General features: G+C 46.4%; 1 protein-coding gene across 1 annotated transcript in view; it reads right to left on the bottom strand.

The window, feature by feature from the left end:
• Positions 1 to 268: 268 nt before the first annotated feature.
• Positions 269 to 23,784, bottom strand: part of LOC143975964 (uncharacterized) — a 36,243-nt gene continuing 12,727 nt past the window's right edge. Inside the window, exon 3 of the mRNA XM_077478492.1 lies at positions 269 to 6,274. Within this exon, the coding sequence (XP_077334618.1) occupies positions 4,227 to 6,274 (2,048 nt within the window). The 3' untranslated portion in view covers positions 269 to 4,226. The remainder of the gene's footprint in view (positions 6,275 to 23,784) is intronic.

The raw sequence follows: 23,784 nt of genomic DNA, 5'->3' as shown, positions 1-23,784 counted from the left end.
GGAAGGTGGGTGGGCAACTTTCCTCTCACTATTCTGTTCCCCTCTGCTCACGTTCATTAACCACGCCCCCTTTTATAGCGGCTCCTCCTCTACACCCAGTACCGCCCCCATTTCCTTTCCTGAGCTCTCTCTCTGACCGAGTTATCCCCTTCCCCCTCCCTGTCACCTTAGTCATGCCCAGCCCCCCATTAGTCCCTGCTCTCCTATTCCGGGCTTCTCTGGGTCGTTGTAAAGAAGATTGCAGAACGAGACAAGGATGAGAAGTATCTTTTTATTTATATTTTTATTTGTATTTTCCAACTAGCTAAGAAAGTGAACAGGACACGCGGTTGGGTCTACTAGGGCCCCAGCGATGATGGATGTACATGATATGTAGAGGACGTTCATATCGGTGTGAGGAGTTTTTGACAAACTAGTACAATCCAAACAGACACATGACAATAGAATGTAATGATACATTTCTAGAGGATAAAATGAATTATAATTAGAACAATCGCTCTGGTTGTTGCCAGTTTTGGTATGGGGATAACTAGGTGGCCCACAAGCGGGTCTCAGCTTTAGTTTGGTATTAATGAGGATCTACAGCTTATAAGGTAATTCCCCCGAAGGCGAGAGGTTGATGTGTGCTGGTGAATCTCGTCCCACCATCTTATGTCGCGGCCGATTCTGATGGCGGGAGAGAAGGTGAGAATGTCGGGGACAGCTGGACGGGAATTTCTTGTACACGGTGGGGGAGGGGCTTATGAAACGATTGAACAATTTCTCATCCATTGAGGACGGGATGTTTTCATGGAACTGTTGAAGCCACAAGGAAGTTCCCACAATCCAAGGGGGGTTCCTGGGATTTGATAAGTAAAGATTGCTATACCTGGATCGGGGATACTGGGGACAAAGTTCAGGCCCATATGGAGAAGGATAAGAAACCTAAAGGGCAAAGCCAGAGCTATAGCTAGTGAAGGTTGGAATCCTTTTAAGGGTCTGGGAATTAATTTTTATTGTTGCAGCGGATCATAGTTGAAGGAAGTCGGGGTATATTTACTCATGTTGTTTTTGTTTCTTCTATATGCCATGATGAGGTGCTATTGTGGCCTGATTGACCAGAGCCCGAGCAGATGAGCCCATCTTCCTCAATGAGAAGCCCAACCCAGGAACAAGACACAGAGGATCCCAGACAGACCAGCGACTACTACAGCTCCCCATGTCATCCCTCCTGAAGAAGAGAACCTACATGTCAAGCCGTGTTTTCCTTTTTATGGACTCCTATGGACTGATTCATCTCCAGGTGTAAGAAGAAGATGAAGATTCATCGAGGGACACATGGGAGGATATGACAAAAAAAGGAAGGACTGTTGTGGAAATTTGATTGTATAACATTTATGTGAACCTTTTATTTTAGGATGTGTGTTTTATAGATTGTCATGTGTCTCCCTGTGTCTGGTTTAATCGAGGATCTCTCTGGCAGAGCGCACTTGGGGTAAATCGAGACCAGCGGTGTAAAAACGGTCGGTATGAAAACCTTCTCATGGGCTTGGAGACGTGTTCTCTGTGTCTGTGGATGTTTGTTGGTTTGTAGGTACCAAGCGCAATGCGCTGGGCTTCTTGTCTTCCAATGACTATACACATTAGAGAAGCGAAGTCCACATAACGAGATAAACATATTATTGGATCTCTGTGTGGCTACGTTATCCCCTTTTGGATACATATCTGCTTTAATGAGAGGACATTGGTATCTGGCTTGTTAATATTCTCGTACCGTATATTGACACAACCAGTAGCAATGTCCCCGCAGATTGTCTCAAGCCTGTAAGAACCAGTAGAATGAGCTCACTAGATACTGTTTACTTTGTAATCACTATTGGCTGGGCTGCATGCTGACTAAAAGGGGGTGTGTGCACTTCCTCTTGTGAGTGCCCTCCCCTTTAATGTATGTGTCATTTCCTGTGATGTCATTTTCCGTACTGAGGAAGTGCTCTCCTGTTGTGGGCAATCACTTCCTGTTTGTCATTCTTTTGGAAATAATAAAAGGTGATGCAGGGCACCCGGGGGGGGGGGGGGGGGGCATAAGCATGGAACTGAGTACGTAAGAAGGATGGTCATGTCTGTTCATTGGGATAAATGTGTTGGAAGGTAAGCTAAAGTATTATATCATTAAGATGGAAATGGGTGCTTATATGAGCTCAGTAGATGTGGCTGTGTGCATAGCATACAGCCAGATTGCTACGTCATGTGTACATTGCTCTATGCTCCGTGTGTACATTGCTCTATGCTCCGTGTGTACATTGCTCTATGCTCTGTGTGTACATTGCTCTATGTTCTGTGTGTACATTGCTCTATGCTCTGTGTGTACATTGCTCTATACTCCGTGTGTACATTGCTGTATGCTTTTCTCTATACTCTGTGTGTACATTGCTCTATGTTCTGTGTGTACATTGCTCTATACGCCATGTGTACATTGCTCTATGCTCCGTGTGTACATTGCTCTATGCTCCATGTGTACATTGCTCTATACTCCATGTGTACATTGCTCTATGCTCTGTGTGTACATTACTCTATGCTCCGTGTGTACATTGCTCTATTCTCTGTGTGTACATTGCTCTATGCTCTATGCTCCATGTGTACATTGCTCTATACTCCATGTGTACATTGCTCTATGCTCTGTGTGTACATTGCTCTATACTCTGTGTGTACATTGCTCTATACTCTGTGTGTACATTGCTCTAAGTTCTGTGTGTACATTGCAATTCATCATACAGTCACTGCTGTGAAGAATGTGTAACAACTAGAGGTGAGATGTGGAACTGCACCAACCTCTCTGGTCTTGCACAGTACTGCAGAGCTCTGCCTCCTTTTACCCTGTAACCATTAAGAGCTCAGGATGGAGGGGTGTTTCCTGTACATTCTGTAGGGGGATGTATACAATGTATATATTATATGTTTGGTATAGGTGTGATATAAGTGTGTCTTATTTGTTAGTAATAATACCGTTATTTCACGCTCCTGATTTTGCTTGATACCACCACACACCCCTCCTCCACCCTTCCTGACAATCTGTGTTCTGGATGAAGGGACCGCACCGTCCTCTCTGCTGTCTTCTCTTCCCAATAAACTTTTCTTTATAAAATAACAGATTTTTATTAAAATGTTCTGCAGATTTTCATCAATAACACATAGAAGTATTGGGGATAGAGATGATGATCAGATTACACATGGAAATACTGAGATGGGAACGTCAACATTTTACAGATGGAATCATTCACTGAAGAATTTGTACAAGCAGCACATCATTCATTACAAGAGACATTCATTTCTGTTATCTCTGAACACCTTATCAGCTTGTCCCACCTCCAGACCCCCAAATCCCTCATTGTAGAAGAAGGAGACCAACTGTCTCTATGTTCCCCAACAAGACCTTCCAAGGATCCCGAGAACAACAATTTCCTCTAATAACATCTTTCTGTAAAGTCCTTCTAGACAGAGAACCTGTTATTATATAAAGAACCTCACATTAGCATATAAGCACTTAGTCATGTCATCTCATCATTAGTAAATCATGTGATCCCTCCCATCATTCTATCTATATCCAATCATTAATCAATATTCCCATATACAGAGTCAAGGATTTCCACCTCCTGAGACTATATACCCCTCCCTGTCGCCTGTCCACAATCCCCGCCCCCTGTACATCATATCCAATATGAACAAGGCTAGCGCTGGCTGTATTCTTAGTGATAATCATCACAGCCAATCACATTAAGGGGAGGAGCAATCTCAGATCCATGGATTTGTCATGTAAAGGAATCTGTGAGGACAGAATTGAAGGGAAATCAACAACAGAGACACAGACAGAAATAATAATCTGACAGAGGTTCTAATCCTCCCCCACTCCATCCAAGGCTGAAAATAGCCCTTTCTTCTATAGATACACAGTGATGGTGGAGACCCCGGGGCCGTCATCCTGATCCTGGCTACACTATGTAGTGTGTCACTGACCCAGAACAAGCATGCAGCCAGTGAAGGCTGAACAATCTGACCTCCTGCATGCTTGTTCCTGGTCAGTGACACACTAGGTAGTGAAGTGAGGTTTAGGATGAAGATGACGGCCCCGGAACCTGCAGCTTTATAAATAAATCCCTCATGTTTCCTGTCCTCTGCTTCCTCCTATTGGATGAGTATTCCACCAATCACCAATCAGATCATCCACCTTGTGATGTCTCTGGGCAGATCTCTCACTCCTGATCCCCCCCACATATTTTTATACAACCTACCCCTCCCCCTACCCCTACACATACCCCAGCATGGAGGGGCTCAGTGAAGGTGGTGGTGAAGGTGTGGAGATGTCGGATCGGGTTACACAGAGCATAAAAGGAGATCCGCCCGGCCTCATAATCCAGATCTATCCTGACTCTTCCACTGGAGACATCGCCGGGTAATGGGGTCCTATTACTGTCATGTATCACTGAGAGCTGATTATTACCCCACAACCCCCTCATCCCCTCCAAACACCAGGACTTCTTATTATATCCAATCGGTGACTGACGTCCTCTCCTGTCTATACTGGGGTAACACATCCCGACTCTCCAGTGCAATGCCCTCCCGACATCCACTTCCCAGTAATGTCTCCCTGAGGAGAACCTCTGACTGCTCATCACCTGAGGATACTCAAACCTCTCTGGTGTTTCTGGGCGATTCTGAGGTGATGATGTGAAGGATGCAGTTTTCCTATCATCTGATATATGTAGATTATTACCAGCTGTCCTCACATCCAGTAATATGTCTGTAACACCCGACACCCCCCATGTTTGCTGTACAGCCCCAATATTTGGTCCTCCAGCCTGGAGGTGTGAGTATTGTATGGTGGGGGAGGGTTGGGGAGGTCCCCTGGATGGTTGTATGGTGGGGGAGGGTTGGGGGGGTCCCTTGGATGGTTGTATGGTGGGGGAGGGTTGGGGAGGTCCCCTGGATGGTTGTATGGTGGGGGAGGGTTGGGGGGGTCCCCTGGATGGTTGTATGGTGGGGGAGGGTTGGGCAGGTCCCCTGGATGGTTGTATGGTGGGGGAGGGTTGGGGAGGTCCCCTGGATGGTTGTATGGTGGGGGAGGGTTGGGGAGGTCTCCTGGATGGTTCAGCATTGATGTGACCCTCGCCCTTTGTAGTAGAATGTGGATAGACATGTGTGCCCGGACATTTCTCTACATTTACTCCAGACATGATATCAGATAAACCTGTGTGTAATGTGTGTGAGATCCCCCCCACATTCAGATCCCCCCCATCATGGAGGAGTTTATCATGTCTCTCTCTGTCCTCATCATCTCCATCCTCAGTATCACACAAGTCACCTGTGTCTGATTCCTGTAGGACAGTCAGTGGATCCGTCACGTTACACAGCTCCTCAATGTGACGCAACTTCCTGGACAGCTCCTCCTTCTTTATCTCCAGATCCTGGACCAGATCATTGATTATCCCGGAGATCCGCTCTGCCTGCCCGGAGATTTCCCTCAGGACTCTCTTCTCCAGGTCTTCCAGACGTCTCCTGAGGTCTCTGAACAGGACAGTGACTCTCTCTGTCTCATCATCTGCTTCTCCTTGTACTTTCCTCCCGTGTTCCTGCAGACTCTGGACTCTTTTCTCCATCTCCTCTCTCTCTGTCATCAGTTTCTGCAGAACATTCCTCAGTTTCTTCTTCTTCATCTCAGAGGCCTCATCCAGAGTCTCCACCTGGTGCCCCCGATGTTCTCCAATGAAACCACAAGACATACAGATACAGGTCTCATCCTCAGTGCAGTAATACTCCAGGATCTTCTTATGGACGGAGCATTTCTTGTTCTCCAGGGAAGTGGTGGGGTCACATAAGACGTGTTCTGGTGACTTGCTGTGGACTCTCAGGTGATTGTCACACAGAGAAGCTTCACAATGCAGACAGGATATGACAGCAGGTACAGGAGTGTGAATACAGTAAGTACAGAAGACCCCGGACTCCTCCTGATCCGGATGGGTGGACAGGAAATTCTCCACTATGTTCCGTAGTGTTATGTTCCTGTGCAGTGCAGGCCGATCCTGGATCTCTTCTCTGCATTCAGGACAGGAATAACCTCCAGACCCCTCCTGTGTATCCCACACACCACCAATACAGTCCCGGCAGAAGTTATGTCCACATTTCAGGGTTACAGGATCTGTATAAACGTTCAGACAGACGGAACATTCCAGCTCCTTCCTCAGATCTGCAGACGCCATCGCTGAGAGCAGAAGAGACAATGACAGTGCAATGGTGAAAGTCTCTGACACTCATTAACCAGTGTGACCAATTTGGTACATTCCGTCTCAGGGCGAGGCTGAGATTTATTCTTATATGGAAGAACACAGATAATACATGGGAGTATTCCTGACAATAATCTCCCTATAAATAAATGTAGTACTAATCCCTGAAGGAGCTGCTGAATTGTTCTGGGTTTACCGATTACCTCCTGCAGCTCGTACTCGTTGTCCTTGTCTAGGGGTTCCCAGGGTTTCATACTCGTTGTCATCGTCTAGGAGTTCCCAGGGTTTCGTACTCGTTGTCATCGTCTAGGAGTTCCCAGGGTTTTGTACTTGTTGTCCTTGTCTAGGGGTTCCCAGGGTTTCGTACTCGTTGTCCTTGTCTAGGGGTTCCCAGGGTTTCATAGTCGTTGTCCTTGTCTAGGGGTTCCCAGGCTTTCATAGTCGTTGTCCTTGTCTAGGGGTTTCCAGGGTTTCGTACTCGTTGCCCTTGTCTAGGGGTTCCCAGGGTTTCGTGCTCGTTGTCCTTGTCTAGGGGTTCCCAGGGTTTTGTACTCGTTGTCCTTGTCTAGGGGTTCCCAGGGTTTCATACTCGTTGTCATCGTCTAGGAGTTCCCAGGGTTTCGTACTCATTGTCATCGTCTAGGAGTTCCCAGGGTTTTGTACTTGTCCTTGTCTAGGGGTTCCCAGGGTTTCGTACTCGTTGTCCTTGTCTAGGGGTTCCCAGGGTTTCATAGTCGTTGTCCTTGTCTAGGGGTTCCCAGGCTTTCATAGTCGTTGTCCTTGTCTAGGGGTTTTCAGGGTTTCGTACTCGTTGCCCTTGCCTAGGGGTTCCCAGGGTTTCGTGCTCGTTGTCCTTGTCTAGGGGTTCCCAGGGTTTCGTACTTGTTTTCCTTGTCTGGGGTTCCCAGGGTTTCGTACTCGTTTTCCTTGTCTAGGGGTTCCCAGGGTTTCGTACTCGTTGTCCTTGTCTAGGGGTTCCCAGGGTTTCGTACTCGTTGTCCTTGTCTAGGGGTTCCCAGGGTTTTGTACTCGTTGTCCTTGTCTAGGGGTTCCCAGGGTTTCACACTCGTTGCCCTTGCCTAGGGGTTCCCAGGGTTTCGTGCTCGTTGTCCTTGTCTAGGGGTTCCCAGGGTTTCGTACTTGTTTTCCTTGTCTGGGGTTCCCAGGGTTTCGTACTCGTTTTCCTTGTCTAGGGGTTCCCAGGGTTTCGTACTCGTTGTCCTTGTCTAGGGGTTCCCAGGGTTTCGTACTCGTTGTCCTTGTCTAGGGGTTCCCAGTGTTTCGTACTCGTTGTCCTTGTCTAGGGGTTCCCAGGGTTTCATACTCGTTGTCCTTGTCTAGGGGTTCCCAGGGTTTCGTACTCGTTGTCCTTGTGCAGGGGTTCCCAGGGTTTTGTACTCATTGTCCTTGTCTAGGGGTTCCCAGGGTTTTGTACTCATTGTCCTTGTCTAGGGGTTCCCAGGGTTTCGTACTCATTGTCCTTGTCTAGGGGTTCCCAGGGTTTCGTACTCGTTGTCCTTGTCTAGGGGTTCCCAGGGTTTCGTACTCATTGTCCTTGTCTAGGGGTTCCCAGTGTTTCGTACTCGTTGTCCTTGTCTAGGGGTTCCCAGGGTTTCGTACTCGTTGTCCTTGTCTAGGGGTTCCCAGGGTTTCGTACTCGTTGTCCTTGTCTAGGGGTTCCCAGGGTTTCGTACTCGTTGTCCTTGTCTAGGGGTTCCCAGGGTTTCGTACTTGTTGTCCTTGTCTAGGGGTTCCCAGGTTTTCGTACTCGTTGTCCTTGTCTAGGGGTTCCCAGGGTTTCGTACTCGTTGTCCTTGTCTAGGGGTTCCCAGGGTTTCGTACTCATTGTCCTTGTCTAGGGGTTCCCAGTGTTTCGTACTCGTTGTCCTTGTCTAGGGGTTCCCAGGGTTTCGTACTCGTTGTCCTTGTCTAGGGGTTCCCTACTCGTTGTCCTTGTCTAGGGGTTTCCAGGGTTTCGTACTCGTTGTCCTTGTCTAGGGGTTCCCAGGGTTTTGTACTCGTTGTCCTTGTCTAGGGGTTTCCAGGGTTTCGTACTCGTCCTTGTCTAGGGGTTCCCAGGGTTTCGTACTCATTGTCCTTGTCTAGGGGTTCTCAGGGTTTCATACTCGTTGTCCTTGTCTAGGGGTTCCCAGGGTTTCATACTCCTTGTCCTTGTCTAGGGGTTCCCAGGGTTTTATACTCGTTTTCCTTATCTAGGGGTTCCCAGGGTTTCGTACTCGTTGTCCTTGTCTAGAGGTTCCCAGGGTTTCATACTCATTGTCCTTGTCTAGGGGTTCCCAGGGTTTCGTACTCATTGTCCTTGTCTAGGGGTTCCCAGGGTTTCGTACTCGTTGTCCTTGTCTAGGGGTTCCCAGGGTTTCGTACTCATTGTCCTTGTTTAGGGGTTCCCAGGGTTTCGTACTCGTTGTCCTTGTCTAGGGGTTCCCAGGGTTTCGTACTCATTGTCCTTGTCTAGGGGTTCCCAGTGTTTCGTACTCGTTGTCCTTGTCTAGGGGTTCCCAGGGTTTCGTACTCGTTGTCCTTGTCTAGGGGTTCCCAGGGTTTCGTACTCGTTGTCCTTGTCTAGGGGTTCCCAGGGTTTCGTACTCGTTGTCCTTGTCTAGGGGTTCCCAGGGTTTCGTACTCGTTGTCCTTGTCTAGGGGTTCGCAGGGTTTCATACTCGTTGTCCTTGTCTAGGGGTTCCCAGGGTTTCATACTCGTTGTCCTTGTCTAGGAGTTCCCAGGGTTTCGTACTCGTTGTCCTTGTCTAGAGGTTCCCAGGGTTTCGTACTCGTTGTCCTTGTCTAGGGGTTCCCAGGGTTTCGTACTCGTTGTCCTTGTCTAGGGGTTCCCAGGGTTTCGTACTTGTTGTCCTTGTCTAGGGGTTCCCAGGTTTTCGTACTCGTTGTCCTTGTCTAGGGGTTCCCAGGGTTTCGTACTCGTTGTCCTTGTCTAGGGGTTCCCAGGGTTTCGTACTCATTGTCCTTGTCTAGGGGTTCCCAGTGTTTCGTACTCGTTGTCCTTGTCTAGGGGTTCCCAGGGTTTCGTACTCGTTGTCCTTGTCTAGGGGTTCCCTACTCGTTGTCCTTGTCTAGGGGTTTCCAGGGTTTCGTACTCGTTGTCCTTGTCTAGGGGTTCCCAGGGTTTTGTACTCGTTGTCCTTGTCTAGGGGTTTCCAGGGTTTCGTACTCGTCCTTGTCTAGGGGTTCCCAGGGTTTCGTACTCATTGTCCTTGTCTAGGGGTTCTCAGGGTTTCATACTCGTTGTCCTTGTCTAGGGGTTCCCAGGGTTTCATACTCCTTGTCCTTGTCTAGGGGTTCCCAGGGTTTTATACTCGTTTTCCTTATCTAGGGGTTCCCAGGGTTTCGTACTCGTTGTCCTTGTCTAGAGGTTCCCAGGGTTTCATACTCATTGTCCTTGTCTAGGGGTTCCCAGGGTTTCATACTCATTGTCCTTGTCTAGGGGTTCCCAGGGTTTCGTACTCGTTGTCCTTGTGCAGGGGTTCCCAGGGTTTTGTACTCATTGTCCTTGTCTAGGGGTTCCCAGGGTTTTGTACTCATTGTCCTTGTCTAGGGGTTCCCAGGGTTTCGTACTCATTGTCCTTGTCTAGGGGTTCCCAGGGTTTCGTACTCGTTGTCCTTGTCTAGGGGTTCCCAGGGTTTCGTACTCATTGTCCTTGTCTAGGGGTTCCCAGTGTTTCGTACTCGTTGTCCTTGTCTAGGGGTTCCCAGTGTTTCGTACTCGTTGTCCTTGTCTAGGGGTTCCCAGGGTTTCGTACTCATTGTCCTTGTCTAGGGGTTCCCAGTGTTTCGTACTCGTTGTCCTTGTCTAGGGGTTCCCAGGGTTTCGTACTCATTGTCCTTGTCTAGGGGTTCCCAGGGTTTCGTACTCATTGTCCTTGTCTAGGGGTTCCCAGTGTTTCGTACTCATTGTCCTTGTCTAGGGGTTCCCAGGGTTTCATACTCCTTGTCCTTGTCTAGGGGTTCCCAGGGTTTTATACTCGTTTTCCTTATCTAGGGGTTCCCAGGGTTTCGTACTCGTTGTCCTTGTCTAGAGGTTCCCAGGGTTTCATACTCATTGTCCTTGTCTAGGGGTTCCCAGGGTTTCGTACTCATTGTCCTTGTCTAGGGGTTCCCAGTGTTTCGTACTCGTTGTCCTTGTCTAGGGGTTCCCAGGGTTTCGTACTCGTTGTCCTTGTCTAGGGGTTCCCAGGGTTTCGTACTCGTTGTCCTTGTCTAGGGGTTCCCAGGGTTTCGTACTCGTTGTCCTTGTCTAGGGGCTCCCAGGGTTTCGTACTCGTTGTCCTTGTCTAGGGGTTCGCAGGGTTTCATACTCGTTGTCCTTGTCTAGGGGTTCCCAGGGTTTCATACTCGTTGTCCTTGTCTAGGAGTTCCCAGGGTTTCGTACTCGTTGTCCTTGTCTAGAGGTTCCCAGGGTTTCGTACTCGTTGTCCTTGTCTAGGGGTTCCCAGGGTTTCGTACACGTTGTCCTTGTCTAGGGGTTCCCAGGGTTTCGTACTTGTTGTCCTTGTCTAGGGGTTCCCAGGTTTTCGTACTCGTTGTCCTTGTCTAGGGGTTCCCAGGGTTTCGTACTCGTTGTCCTTGTCTAGGGGTTCCCAGGGTTTCGTACTCATTGTCCTTGTCTAGGGGTTCCCAGTGTTTCGTACTCGTTGTCCTTGTCTAGGGGTTCCCAGGGTTTCGTACTCGTTGTCCTTGTCTAGGGGTTCCCTACTCGTTGTCCTTGTCTAGGGGTTTCCAGGGTTTCGTACTCGTTGTCCTTGTCTAGGGGTTCCCAGGGTTTTGTACTCGTTGTCCTTGTCTAGGGGTTTCCAGGGTTTCGTACTCGTCCTTGTCTAGGGGTTCCCAGGGTTTCGTACTCGTTGTCCTTATCTAGGGGTTCCCAGGGTTTCGTACTCGTTGTCCTTGTCTAGAGGTTCCCAGGGTTTCATACTCATTGTCCTTGTCTAGGGGTTTCCAGGGTTTCGTACTCGTTGTCCTTGTCTAGGGGTTCCCAGGGTTTCGTACTCATTGTCCTTGTTTAGGGGTTCCCAGGGTTTCGTACTCGTTGTCCTTGTCTAGGGTTTCCCAGGGTTTCGTACTCATTGTCCTTGTCTAGGGGTTCCCAGTGTTTCGTACTCGTTGTCGTTGTCTAGGGGTTCCCAGGGTTTCGTACTCGTTGTCCTTGTCTAGGGGTTCTCAGGGTTTAGTACTCGTTGTCCTTGTCTAGGGGTTCCCAGGGTTTCGTACTCGTTGTCCTTGTCTAGGGGTTCCCAGGGTTTCGTACTCGTTGTCCTTGTCTAGGGGTTCCCAGGGTTTCGTACTCATTGTCCTTGTTTAGGGGTTCCCAGGGTTTCGTACTCGTTGTCCTTGTCTAGGGTTTCCCAGGGTTTCGTACTCATTGTCCTTGTCTAGGGGTTCCCAGTGTTTCGTACTCGTTGTCGTTGTCTAGGGGTTCCCAGGGTTTCGTACTCGTTGTCCTTGTCTAGGGGTTCTCAGGGTTTAGTACTCGTTGTCCTTGTCTAGGGGTTCCCAGGGTTTCGTACTCGTTGTCCTTGTCTAGGGGTTCCCAGGGTTTCGTACTCGTTGTCCTTGTCTAGGGGTTCCCAGGGTTTCATACTCGTTGTCCTTGTCTAGGGGTTCCCAGGGTTTCATACTCGTTGTCCTTGTCTAGGGGTTCCCAGGGTTTCATACTCGTTGTCCTTGTCTAGGGGTTCCCAGTGTTTCATACTCCTTGTCCTTGTCTAGGGGTTCCCAGGGTTTCGTACTCGTTGTCCTTGTCTAGGGGTTCCCAGTGTTTCATACATGTTGCCCTTGTCTAGGGGTTCCCAGGGTTTCATACTCCTTGTCCTTGTCTAGGGGTTCCCAGGGTTTTGTACTCATTGTCCTCGTCTAGGGGTTCCCAGGGTTTCGTACTCATTGTCCTCGTCTAGGGGTTCCCAGGGTTTCGTACTTGTTGTCCTTGTCTAGGGGTTCCCAGGGTTTTGTACTCGTTGTCCTTGTCTAGGGGTTCCCAGTGTTTCGTACTCATTGTCCTTGTCTAGGGGTTCCCAGGGTTTCGTACTCGTTGTCCTTGTCTAGGAGTTCCCAGGGTTTCGTACTCGTTGTCCTTGTCTAGAGGTTCCCAGGGTTTCGTACTCGTTGTCCTTGTCTAGGGGTTCCCAGGGTTTCGTACTCGTTGTCCTTGTCTAGGGGTTCCCAGGGTTTCGTACTTGTTGTCCTTGTCTAGGGGTTCCCAGGGTTTCGTACTCGTTGTCCTTGTCTAGGGGTTCCCAGGGTTTCGTACTCGTTGTCCTTGTCTAGGGGTTCCCAGGTTTTCGTACTCGTTGTCCTTGTCTAGGGGTTCCCAGGGATTCGTACTCTTTGTCCTTGTCTAGGGGTTCCCAGGGTTGATAACCCTGTAACTGTAGAGACCGACGCTTGGATTCCTTGTTAGGATTTTTATTTTGCATAAAATGATTGAACAAACTCAGTCTCTAAGTTGGGAGTAGGGGGTATCGGGGTATCGGGGTAAAGTTTAGCTCAGGTACTTGGAACTGCTGACTTCAATAAAAGTCTCTCTCTGTACACAATCCAGGGAACAGCAACTGGATTCTTTATCTGTTGGATAAATCCTTAAGTTTTGGGTTTAGCAGCCAACAGGTAATTGTGGCCTTTCATAGTCTCTCACATAGACTTGGTTGGAAACTTTGTTAGAACTGGAAGGGTAGAAGTAGGAACTTTTCTTACTGTACCAGAATCTTTCATACCGTAAGAATTATGGATTCAATCGATGTCCATGGCAGCTCAGCTTCCAGGCTCTTACCGATCAGCCAGCCTCGTACGTGGTCCTCTTACTGAAGAGTCCTCCCCTGGTCGCGTGTAGAGTTGCTGGGCCTCTCCAAACCCGAGACGGCACCGGAACACCTTAGAATCCTCCTTCTAGTTACTATGCCTCGAACTAGCCAGTTGTGAGGCTCGGAAATGGATGGATCTGCACCCCAGGCCATGAGGGCCCCCGGGGGCAGGTCAGGAGGACCAAGACCACGGAGTCAGCAACAACTTCTGGACCCAGAACCAATTACTTCAGCACCTTAAGTACCTTTTCCCGGATTACACAGTGAGACAAACCCGCCCACTGATTGGCTCCCAGATAGAGATTGGTACCCAATGCGTCCATCCAGACTGCGTTCTGAAGCCTCCCACAAGTGTACAACCCCACCTATGACCAGGCACAACTTCTATACAGCCCAGCCAAACTGATGGCAAAGTACAATTTAGCACAATTAACCCCAAAACTTACTACAGTTTTGAGCAAAAAAACTAAATTCAAACACATGGAGCGTACTCGTTAGGAGTACCGGCGCTACATAAAGGACATGTAATAAGATGAGGGAACGTTGTGTCAGGAATTCTCCTTCATATCATTAGAACATTTCACAGACAAAGGAACACAAAGTTGATGTATTTGGCTGCAATAACACAAGTCATACGGATAGAGCCGGATTACCCACAAGGTGCCCCAGGCAAGTGCCCGAGGGACTGGCAGCCATTAAGCCAAAAATGTATTATTTTATTAAAACATGTTAAGAAGTCCCAAAGAGGTTAATAACAAAAGAAAAAAAATAAATATATAGGAAAAAAAACATATATGTATATATACCAAAAATACACATATGTATAAAAATAAAATAAAAAATAAAATAAAAATCAAATTAGTCCAAATACATAGTATTAACCACCCTTTGGACACTCCGGACTGAATAATCCATGGCCCTCTCTCTTGTAAAAAAATGAATATATATAAAAATCGGTATACATATATGTATTCTTCCCAAGCAACATATTAGGAACATACACATTCAAAATAAATAATTCAAACTATAAATTGATAGAAAGGACATTATAGAGTCAACATTATTAAATCTTTATAATTAATTAAAAATTCATTATTAAAAGATCTCTACTGAAAGGAAGATCCATATTTTGGAAAGTACAAGAAAAGCACAAGAAGAATAGAAATGTGCGAGTAAATAAGTATTCAATATCTGGGATTGAATTATTATCAATAAAGCAATTTATATCCCACTCAATGTTAAGGCCCAAAGGACTATAAGACTGGAGGTCATATATCCATCACGTCTCACCGCGGGAAATATGCCTTTTAAGGTTATTGCCCCTCCAATGTGGGGTATATTTTTCTATTGCTATTACTTTAAGTAAGGAGCTCTCCCTATTGTGACATAAACGGGAATGTTTGGACACACTATGAGCTCTGAATCCTCTCCTAATATTACCCCGGTGTTCCCCTATCCTGATGTTAAGTGCCCTAGGGGTCCTACCTACATACTGTAACCCGCATGGGCAGGTAAGCGGGTATATAACCCCCACAGTTCCACAGGTAATAAAATCTTTAATACTAAATGTCTTAGCTGTTACCTTGGATGTAATGGAAGATGTCCTAATGGTTTGAGATGTCTTACACACTTTGCAGATTTTGCAGAGAAAAAAACCCTTTAGACCCCCAAACATACTGATTTTGGGGGGTAAATCAACCGCACTGGGTGCTAATTTATCCTTTAAAGTTTGCCTTCTTCTATATATTATGTTAGGTTTGTTTGGTAGCACCGGGCCTAAAATTTGGTCCCCTTTTAGCACTTTCCAGTGTTTCTTTACTATTCTATTCACCCACCAATGCTGGGAAGAAAAGGTGGTAGTAAAAGCCCACTCAAAATTTGAACCAACGTGTCTTCCTAGTCTTTTATTCTTAGGTATTAAAGAGGAAGTGAACTCTGACAGGTTTTACTTCCTCTTTGTTTCCCTGCAAAGGTAAAGCATAATGGGCTACTATCCATCGCATAGTAGCCAATTATGTGTCACTTACCTGACACCGAAGCCTGCGATGGCCCCAATTTCCTCGCCTCTATGAAGCGTCCATCTTTCACCCTCTTCCTTCCGGGTTTCACGGCTCCGGCGCTGTGATTGGCCGGAGCTGCGATGATGTCACTCTCGTGGAGCCACCAGTCATGGCACAATCTCTTTTAGAAATGGCACAATCGCCTTGTCTAAAGGTTTTTTTTATTACTGCGCCGTACAAAAGGGGAGAGCAACGGGGGCGGGACTTTAAATGAGGTGCGAAGTTGCAATAGAATAAATTGGTGAACATTTGGGAAAATTTATTAAGTTCATAAAGAGTATAACATGTACATAGTTTATTCAATTACAATTGATAAAAAGATACTGGCAATACATAATGTTAACATAAGTGTGTATACAGTATTATGAACAACACAAAATTCCACAGTACACCATATTGAGATTTAGGTAAAACCTTAAAACATGAAATAGAGCCTGCATGGCGGGTGGCCTCGATATTCAATAAAATTAATTATATGTAGCAGCTATAGGAGCTTAGGTATAATAATATAAAACACGACTTTGTTAGCTCTACGCGTTTCGTGGCTAAACCGCCATTCATCAGGAGCAAGCGTGTACGGTAACTATAATAAAAAAACATATAATTATAATAAGATAATGATATAATAAATGCAGACATGAAACAAAGGTGGGGTAATAATAGCTCCACACAAGGTACATGCTTACACATTGGGACTCACTTGATGGTGGCTGACCGTTGGGCTCCACCAGCCATTCGGAAAACGTCAAACCCCCACGGGAGCTGAGGTAGATGGGTCAGCGGGGGCAAACTATCGGGCGCTATTCAAGGCAGGTAGGTACCCACGAGGCAAGCCTGTGTGGGGAGTGAGAGTGACAAGTGAGGAAGATCGCCAAGAAATGTCTCTTTTGCAAATATCTCCTAAACTGTGGAGGTTTAGGAGATATTTCGAGCACCTACAGGTGAGCCTTAATCTAGGGTTACCTGTAGGTAGAAGTGGTTGTAAAGGGTTTACAGCCACTTTAACAGTTGTTCCCTTTCCATGGTAGTAATATTCTGCAAACCTTCTATAGACTTTGGGTCATACCCCTTATCAATAAAGTGATTTTTTTTTTAAGATGTTAGCTTGGACTTCAAAGTCCTCTTCCCCTGAACAATTTCTTCTCACCCATTGGAATTGGCCTTTGGGGATAGCTTTAAGCCAATTGGGGTGATGGCAGCTATCTCTGGGAATGTCCCCATTTCTGTCCTTGGGCTTGAAAAGGGTTTTGGTGAGTAGCCGCCCCTTGATCTTTAAAGACAACCAAATCTAAAAAAATTACTGAAGTCAAACTAAAATCATAAGTGAAATGAATACCCCATTGATTGTTATCAATCATACTCATAAATGAATGAAGAGATTCTGAATCTCCTTTCCATAGAAAGAAAGCGTCATCTATATACCGATGCCAGGAAAAGTAGGCGGGGACTGTTGTGGAAATTTTATTATATAAGATTTATTCTAGAATGTGTGTTTTGTAGATTGTCATCTGTCTCCCTGTGTCTGGTTTAAATGAGGAGCTCTCTAGCAGAGCGCACTTGGGTTGAAACAGAACCAGCGGTAAAAACGGTCGGTATGAAAACCTTCTCATGGGCTTGGAGACGTGTTCTCTGTGTCTGTGGAGGTTTGTCGGTTTGTAGGTACCAAGCGCAATGCGCTGGGCTTCTTCCCTTCAAATGACTATGTGCATTAGAGAAGCAAAGTCCACATAACGAGAGAAACCTATTATATCTCTCTTGCAGACTCATTCTCACCCATAAAGCGTCATCTATGTACCGATGCCAGAAAAGTAGATGGGGACTGTTGGGAAAATTTTATTATATAAGATTTATTCTATGATGTGTGTTTTGTAGATTGTCATCTGTCTCCCTGTATCTGATTTAACCGAGGAGCTCTCTAGCAGAGCGCACTTGGGTTGAATCAACACCAGCGGTAAAACGGTCAGTATGAAGAGCTTCTCATGGGCTTGGAGACGTGTTCTCTGTGTATGTGTGTGGAGGTTTACTGGTTTGTAGGTACCAAGCGCAATGCGCTGGGCTCCTTGCCTTCAAATGACTATGCGTATTAGAGAAGTGAAGTCCACATAACGAGAAAAACATATTATATCTCTCTTGCAGACTTTGCTATCCCCTTTTGGATACATATCTGCTTTAATAAGAGGACATTGGTATCTGCCTTGTTAATATACTCGTACCGTATATTGACAACACCAGTAGCAATGTCCCCGCAGATCTTCTCAAGCCTGTAAGAACAAGTAGAATGAGCTCACTAGATACTGGTTACTCTGAGCAGCATTGAGTGGGCTCCGTGCTGATTAAGACGGGGCGCGTGCACTTCCCCCTTCTCTTCCTGTGAGTGCCCTCCCCTTTACTGTATGTCATTTCCTGTGATGTCATTTTGTATGGAGGAAGCGATTTGCTAGTGTGGCCAGGACTTCCTGTTTGTCAGAGCTTTTGTGATGTTGGAATAAAAACCAAGCGCATGCTGTGCGGAGGGCAGAAGAGCATGCTGCTGAGAATGTAAGATATGGTGATGTCTGTTTACTTGGGGATATACGGGTAATGGAATGATAGGCAAGGTACATTATATCATTATACAGAATGTGTGCTTAGGAGTACAGGAGAGATGATGTGCGCATAGTGGACACCCAGATTTCCCAGACAGGACACTTCCAAGAAAAAATATCTATTACATGAAATGATGTACAGGTACGGGACTTCACGCCGTGGAGCCGCCATGACAGTATATATGTGGTAGGCGGTCTTTAAGGGGTTAAAGTGGGAGGAAGCCCTTTTATTACTTGTAACTATAGGTAAGTCTATAATAAGACCTATAATAAGACTTACCTGTATGGACAGCGATGATCACCTAAAAGTGGGCAGTTTAGGAGATATTCACACTGCATGCAGCCGGTGATGTGACCAACGCATGCGCTCTGAAGGGATGACATACCCGTGCCGTTCCCTCCGAGCTCCGTGCCGCTGTCCGTGACTCCCACGTGTGGGAATGACGTGATCACGGCAAATCAGATGACCTGGAGGATGGGAACTGGGACAGAAGAGCGGGTGATGATGGAAGTGGTGTCAGTGGTGACAATGCTCTGCTGGAAGACTTGGTTCTAAGGTAAGTATTTCATAATGTGTCAGTATGGGAGTTCCATTTACTGACGCTTTAATAACGGTGTTGCTGGACTTTTGTGTTGGACTGATTCTTACCCCTGCGAGGGAATCTTCTTGTTTTTGCTGTACGCCGACCAATAAACACGGCCGGAAAGTCCTTAGACCTCCTTGTCATGTGGATGACCTCTCTGCCAGCTCTCCACTTCAAGCCGTGTTTAAGGCGACGGTCACACCTCAGCTCAGACTTTTCAGGAGGTTTTTTTTAGCAGATTTACAAATATTTTAGGTGTTTTCCCAATAGAAACCTGTGTAAGGTGTGGAGTGATGATAGAAAAGGGGAGCTTCCTGTTTGAGCTGAAAATACTTGAAGAAAAACCCCACAAATTTCTGTTTGGGGCGTTTTTCATTGAAGTCTATGGAGACAAAAACACTCAAATCTGCCTGAAAAGACGCTCGTGTACTTATCTGAGTGCTGGGCATTTTGCTACAGAAGAGAAAACACTCAAATGTGAACAGGGGCCATTGATATGAATGGGATTTTACTTGTTGAGCGTTGCTGAGTGCTGAGCTAAAGAAAAACGCTCAAGTGTGAACGGGGTCCCAGTCTCGGTTCACATCTATGCAGCTGCGCTCGATGCATTTTTCAGGAATATTTCGCATTTTTAAACTCTGATATTTTTGAGCATTTTTGCATGCAGTTTATTAACCCCTCTTTATAACACTGTAAACGCATTGGGGCTGATTTACAAAGGGTTTGCGCCATGAGTTGCGGGCCACGCCGATGCGCAACAGCTGTTTTCGTATTCACAAAACATTTACGCCTGTAACACAGTGCAATTCCCCCTTTACGATTATCATGCCGGTGCATGGGAGGCAGCGATCGGTACGCAGCTATAGGCCTTGCCGCACGCATTATTCAACTCAGAATTAAAAGAAGCTGGAAGTGCGAATATGATGGGGGTGATGTGAGGAAGTATAGATATGACTGTCCAAGTAACAAATATGCCCAAAATAGAACGGAAAAGTAACTTTCTCTGAGCAAGCTTGCTGTGCCTCCAAATACACTTGGAACTGCGCAAGGTTAATTTATTCACTGCGCATGCGCAAGCGCCATTTGCACATGTTCAAATGCTCTGGTTCACTGCGCCAGCAAAATCTTAGTAAATGTCAAGCCGTGTAGATTAATTTGCATAAGTTGAACAGGCGCACCTCCCAACTTTACTTTTTTTTTTTTTTTTTTTTTTACGCTGGTTCACTTCTATGGGTTTTTTTAAGGCTATTTGCACACAGGTCATGTTAGCATTAAGAAAAAAAAATTAAGAAAGAAAATGCGTGGGGGTCCCCTGAAATTCCATAGCAGGCCCTGTGCCAAAAAAAAGACGGCAGTGAGGAGAAGACGGCAGCGAGGAGAAGACGGCAGCGAGGAGAAGACGGCAGCGAGGAGAAGACGGCAGCGGGGGAAGACGGCAGCTGGGAGCAGAAAGCAGGATAATTTTTTTTCATGTTTCACTGCTTTTTGGGGTGAATGGGTAGGGGTATGATGTACCTGATACCCCCGGGATATGGGTTTCCCCTTGTTAAAGGGGGCTTCAAGATTCCGATAAGCCACCCGCCTGCAGACCCCAACAGCCACCGGCCAGGGTTTGTTGGGGAGAGGCCCTTGTCCCCATCAACATGGGGACAAGGTATTTTGGGATGAGGGGCAGAGCACCCCCTTCACCCAAAGCACCCACCCCCCTATGTTGAGAACATGTGGCCTGGTATGATTTAGGAGGGGGGCGCTCACTCATCCCCCCACCTTTCTCAACCTCCTGAACTGCAAGCTCAGATAAGTGTCTGGTATGGATTTTGGAGGGACCACTACATTTTGGCATGGAGTTCCCCTTAAAATCTGGGTGGGGACCCCATGCTGTTTTTTCTGTATTTTTTCAATAGTCGGGTGCCGGATATTGTACCCAGGAGTCATTTTAAATGGAATTTGACTATTTTTTTTTTCTTTTTGAATTTTTGCTGCAGTAGATTCTATACAGGCTACAGATGTGCCACTTTACAGGCAGGCTAAGGGGACCCCCAGGCACTATATTTAAAGGATTTTTTCATTTTCATGAACAGTCTCTTGCTTGTTTTTGTTGTTTTTATTAGGGGATTGAACATGGTTGGGGAAAAGGGACATGGGATGCCCATAGGATGAATATTATTTGGCAGAATTAAAGTAGCTCCATCACACTTCTCAGCAGAGTAAAAGTAACTGCGCATATACTTCTTAGTAGAACAAAAGATGGTTGACTCTAAACTTGACAGTCCGTTCCTCAGCACACCTCCTCCAGCACACTACTTAGGAGTTCTTACTTCACTTTCCAACTTTAGTCTCCTGTCACACCATCAGAACATAGGCCTCACTCTGAATAAGTCCCAGTGTCTTTCCTTGACAGCCCTTTGCAGGCCGGGGTCTGCAGTACCTCTTTTTGGTAGCAACCAACTTGATTGAGAAGAATAAATTTACTTGATGGACTACTGATCCCAGCAAGTCCGATGTGAAAATCCTGCTCGCCCTCCTGGCTGCAGCGACTTGACACATAACCCCCACAGTCTCTCCCTCTGGCTCTACATCCAACTCCTGGAATGTCTCTTCCAGAGCTTTCCACTGTGCTTTCCACTCACCGACACCTGGCCTGGATCCCTCCTGAATGATTTTACTCCGGACGTGCCGACCAACTGTCCTTTCCAGCTCCTGTTAAAGGACTCCTCTCCATGACTGTGTAAGGAGAGACTCCCTCCCAGCTCCCGAGCTCCCCGCCTGAGATACACCCCTCAAGAAAGGGGGTTCCCTCAGACATGACAGTCTAACACTCCATCATCCAGTTTACACAGCTGACAACCCCTCCCCCAACAGGCTAACCATAGGTATATGTAGGAGGCCTGCCCGCTGCCAATCCTAGCTGGGGATTGGTCAGGGCTCCCACATGCACTCCATGTCACTCCAGCTCTCTGCCCTGCCCCTTTTTCAGAACATTCTCCCTGGAAACAGAGGAGGCACCCAAGAGCTGAAGCACATGTCAGTCACCTACTGCTATACTAGACAACTCCCAGCCCCCGATAAAAACAAACAGGCCTAGCTCACAGCAGAGGCCTGCCTAAATTTGCCTGCACTGGCAGCTTACACAAAAACCTACACTAGCACCTACCTAAGGTAGAGGGTGCTACACATTATTCAAATAACTGCTCCTGAAAAAACGATTGTTTAAAAAAAAAAAAACAATGATTGATACCTGTCCACCAGGGCAGTACACAGACCCCCCGAGCCCCTTTCATGGCCAATTACTTGCATATAAGCCTTCCAAATAGGCGCTTTTGATTTTTCCAGTCCGGCTCCCATAGACTTCAATGGGGTTTGCCATTCGGGTCAGAACATTTCCCCTGTTTAGGAGTTCTACTGAGAACCGATCGGGGGGGGGTGTCCGGCCATCTCTAGTAGTGGCACAAAATCCATATAGGAGAAGGAGACGTGATATTGAGGGAACTCAGCACGGTGGGGGAGGGGTAATGAACAGCCCAGATCACGGCCCCCATTCCAATGTATATTGGGAGAGAATACATCTATACAGGCTGAGAAGAAGAAACTGAAACGCGTTGGACCTTTGGAGGATTTTCAAACTTCCAAAACAGATTTTATGGAAAAGGAAAAGTTGAGTTGATTAGAGAAGACATGCTGGGATTTGTAGTGTAGAGTTTGTCTGTAAGCGAGGTGATGGTGAGAGTGTTTTTTATTTATCATTCATACCACAAAAAATAAAACCCCCAGAGGTGATCAAATACCACCAAAAGAACATTCTATTTGGGAAAAATAAATTATATAAATTTGGTTTGTGTGCAGCGTTGTATGACCGCGCAATTCTCAGTTAAAGTAGCGCAGTGCTGAATAGCAAAAAATGGCCTGGTCATGAAGGGGGGTAAATCTCCCGGAGGGCAATTGGTTAAAGCTTCAAAATCAAGTTTTGTCTCAGCTGATGACGGCCCACTGACAACTGGCCCCCCTGCCCTCCTTTATAGCCAGGTCTGGACTGAGCGGAGTTCATTGTGAGAGGGAAAGGTGAAATGTCTGTAATAGTGAATGGATCTGTGTATTCACTATAATGTGTTTGTTTTCCTACAGAGACACTTCTGAAGAGTTCTCAATGTGTTCAGTAGGGGGAAGGATCACTTTTCTGCAGACCAATGAGAACTTACTAAAAGGTTTATATCGAGCCGCGCGTGTCTGTGACATCACCTGTAACATTCTGTGACATCATGACAGCAAAATGTTGTACATCGAAAAAGAAACGATAAAATTGTCTTAAATTGACACAAATATTCTATAAATACTAAAAATACAATTGTGACATCCTGAGCCAATCACAGCTCTTCGTTTTACAGGAATCATATGTTATAGAGCAGGAAGTGACATCAGAACAGGAAGGGACTCAGAGCAGCTGACAAGTGAAACTGAGTCAGTACAGAAAGTGATATCAGAACAGGAAGTGACTGAGAGCAAGAAGTGATGTCAGAACAGGAAGTGACTGAGAACATGAAGTGACTCGGAGCAGGAAGTGACATCAGAACAGGAAGGGACTCAGAGCAGGTGACAAGTGGTCTAATTTGACATAACACAGGAACTGAGTCAGTACAGAAAGTGATATCAGAACAGGAAGTGACTGAGAACAGGAAGTGACATCAGAACAGGAAGGGACTCAGAGTAGGAGATGAGTGGTCTAATTTGACATAACACAGGAACTGAGTCAGTACAGAAAGTGATATCAGAACAGGAAGTGACTGAGAGCAAGAAGTGACGTCAGAACAGGAAGTGACTGAGAACATGAAGTGACTCGGAGCAGGAAGTGACATCAGAACAGGAAGGGACTCAGAGTAGGAGATGAGTGGTCTAATTTGACATAACACAGAAACTGAGTCAGTACAGAAAGTGATATCAGAATAGGAAGTGACTGAGAACAGGAAGTGACTGAGTAAAGGAAGTGACATCAGACCAGGAAGTGACATCAGAACTGGAAGTGACAGACCAGGAAGTAGAATCCCCTGTAGGACACTGGTGTTCTTTCTCCTCCCCCTCTGGCTCATAGCTCTTCAGTTCCTGGTCTTTGCATAACTGTAATGTTTCGTTTTCTTGCTAATCCTCTCCTACATTCTATTTCCTTTGATTTTCCTGCATTTCTGCCTCTTTTATATCCTCAGTTCAGACTTTTGTAGCAGAAATGTGCTGAGTCGTCATACTGACCATGTGCTTTATATAAATCCATTCTATGAGTATTTCTCATATCTTTATAGTTGTATAGTGTCACAGTGACTGGGGGGAGGAGCTAATAATAATAATGAGGAGTGACCAGGAGAATTAGCCCGGTGGGGTTTATGGGTAATGGGGAGGAGCTCTGTCAGTTTGTTGTTTTTTCTGGTGTGGAGAAGTGGTTTTTGCAATCCCCTAAAAAGGGGAAAATGTATAAAACAGGC

This window comes from Lithobates pipiens, unplaced genomic scaffold, assembly GCF_037356315.1.
Source record: "Lithobates pipiens isolate NorthernLeopardFrog02 unplaced genomic scaffold, aLitPip1_a1.2 Scaffold_13, whole genome shotgun sequence".
Taxonomy (NCBI): domain Eukaryota; kingdom Metazoa; phylum Chordata; class Amphibia; order Anura; family Ranidae; genus Lithobates; species Lithobates pipiens.
The sequence above is the reverse complement of the archived record's forward strand: the minus strand, read 5'-3'. Positions and strand labels throughout refer to the sequence as shown.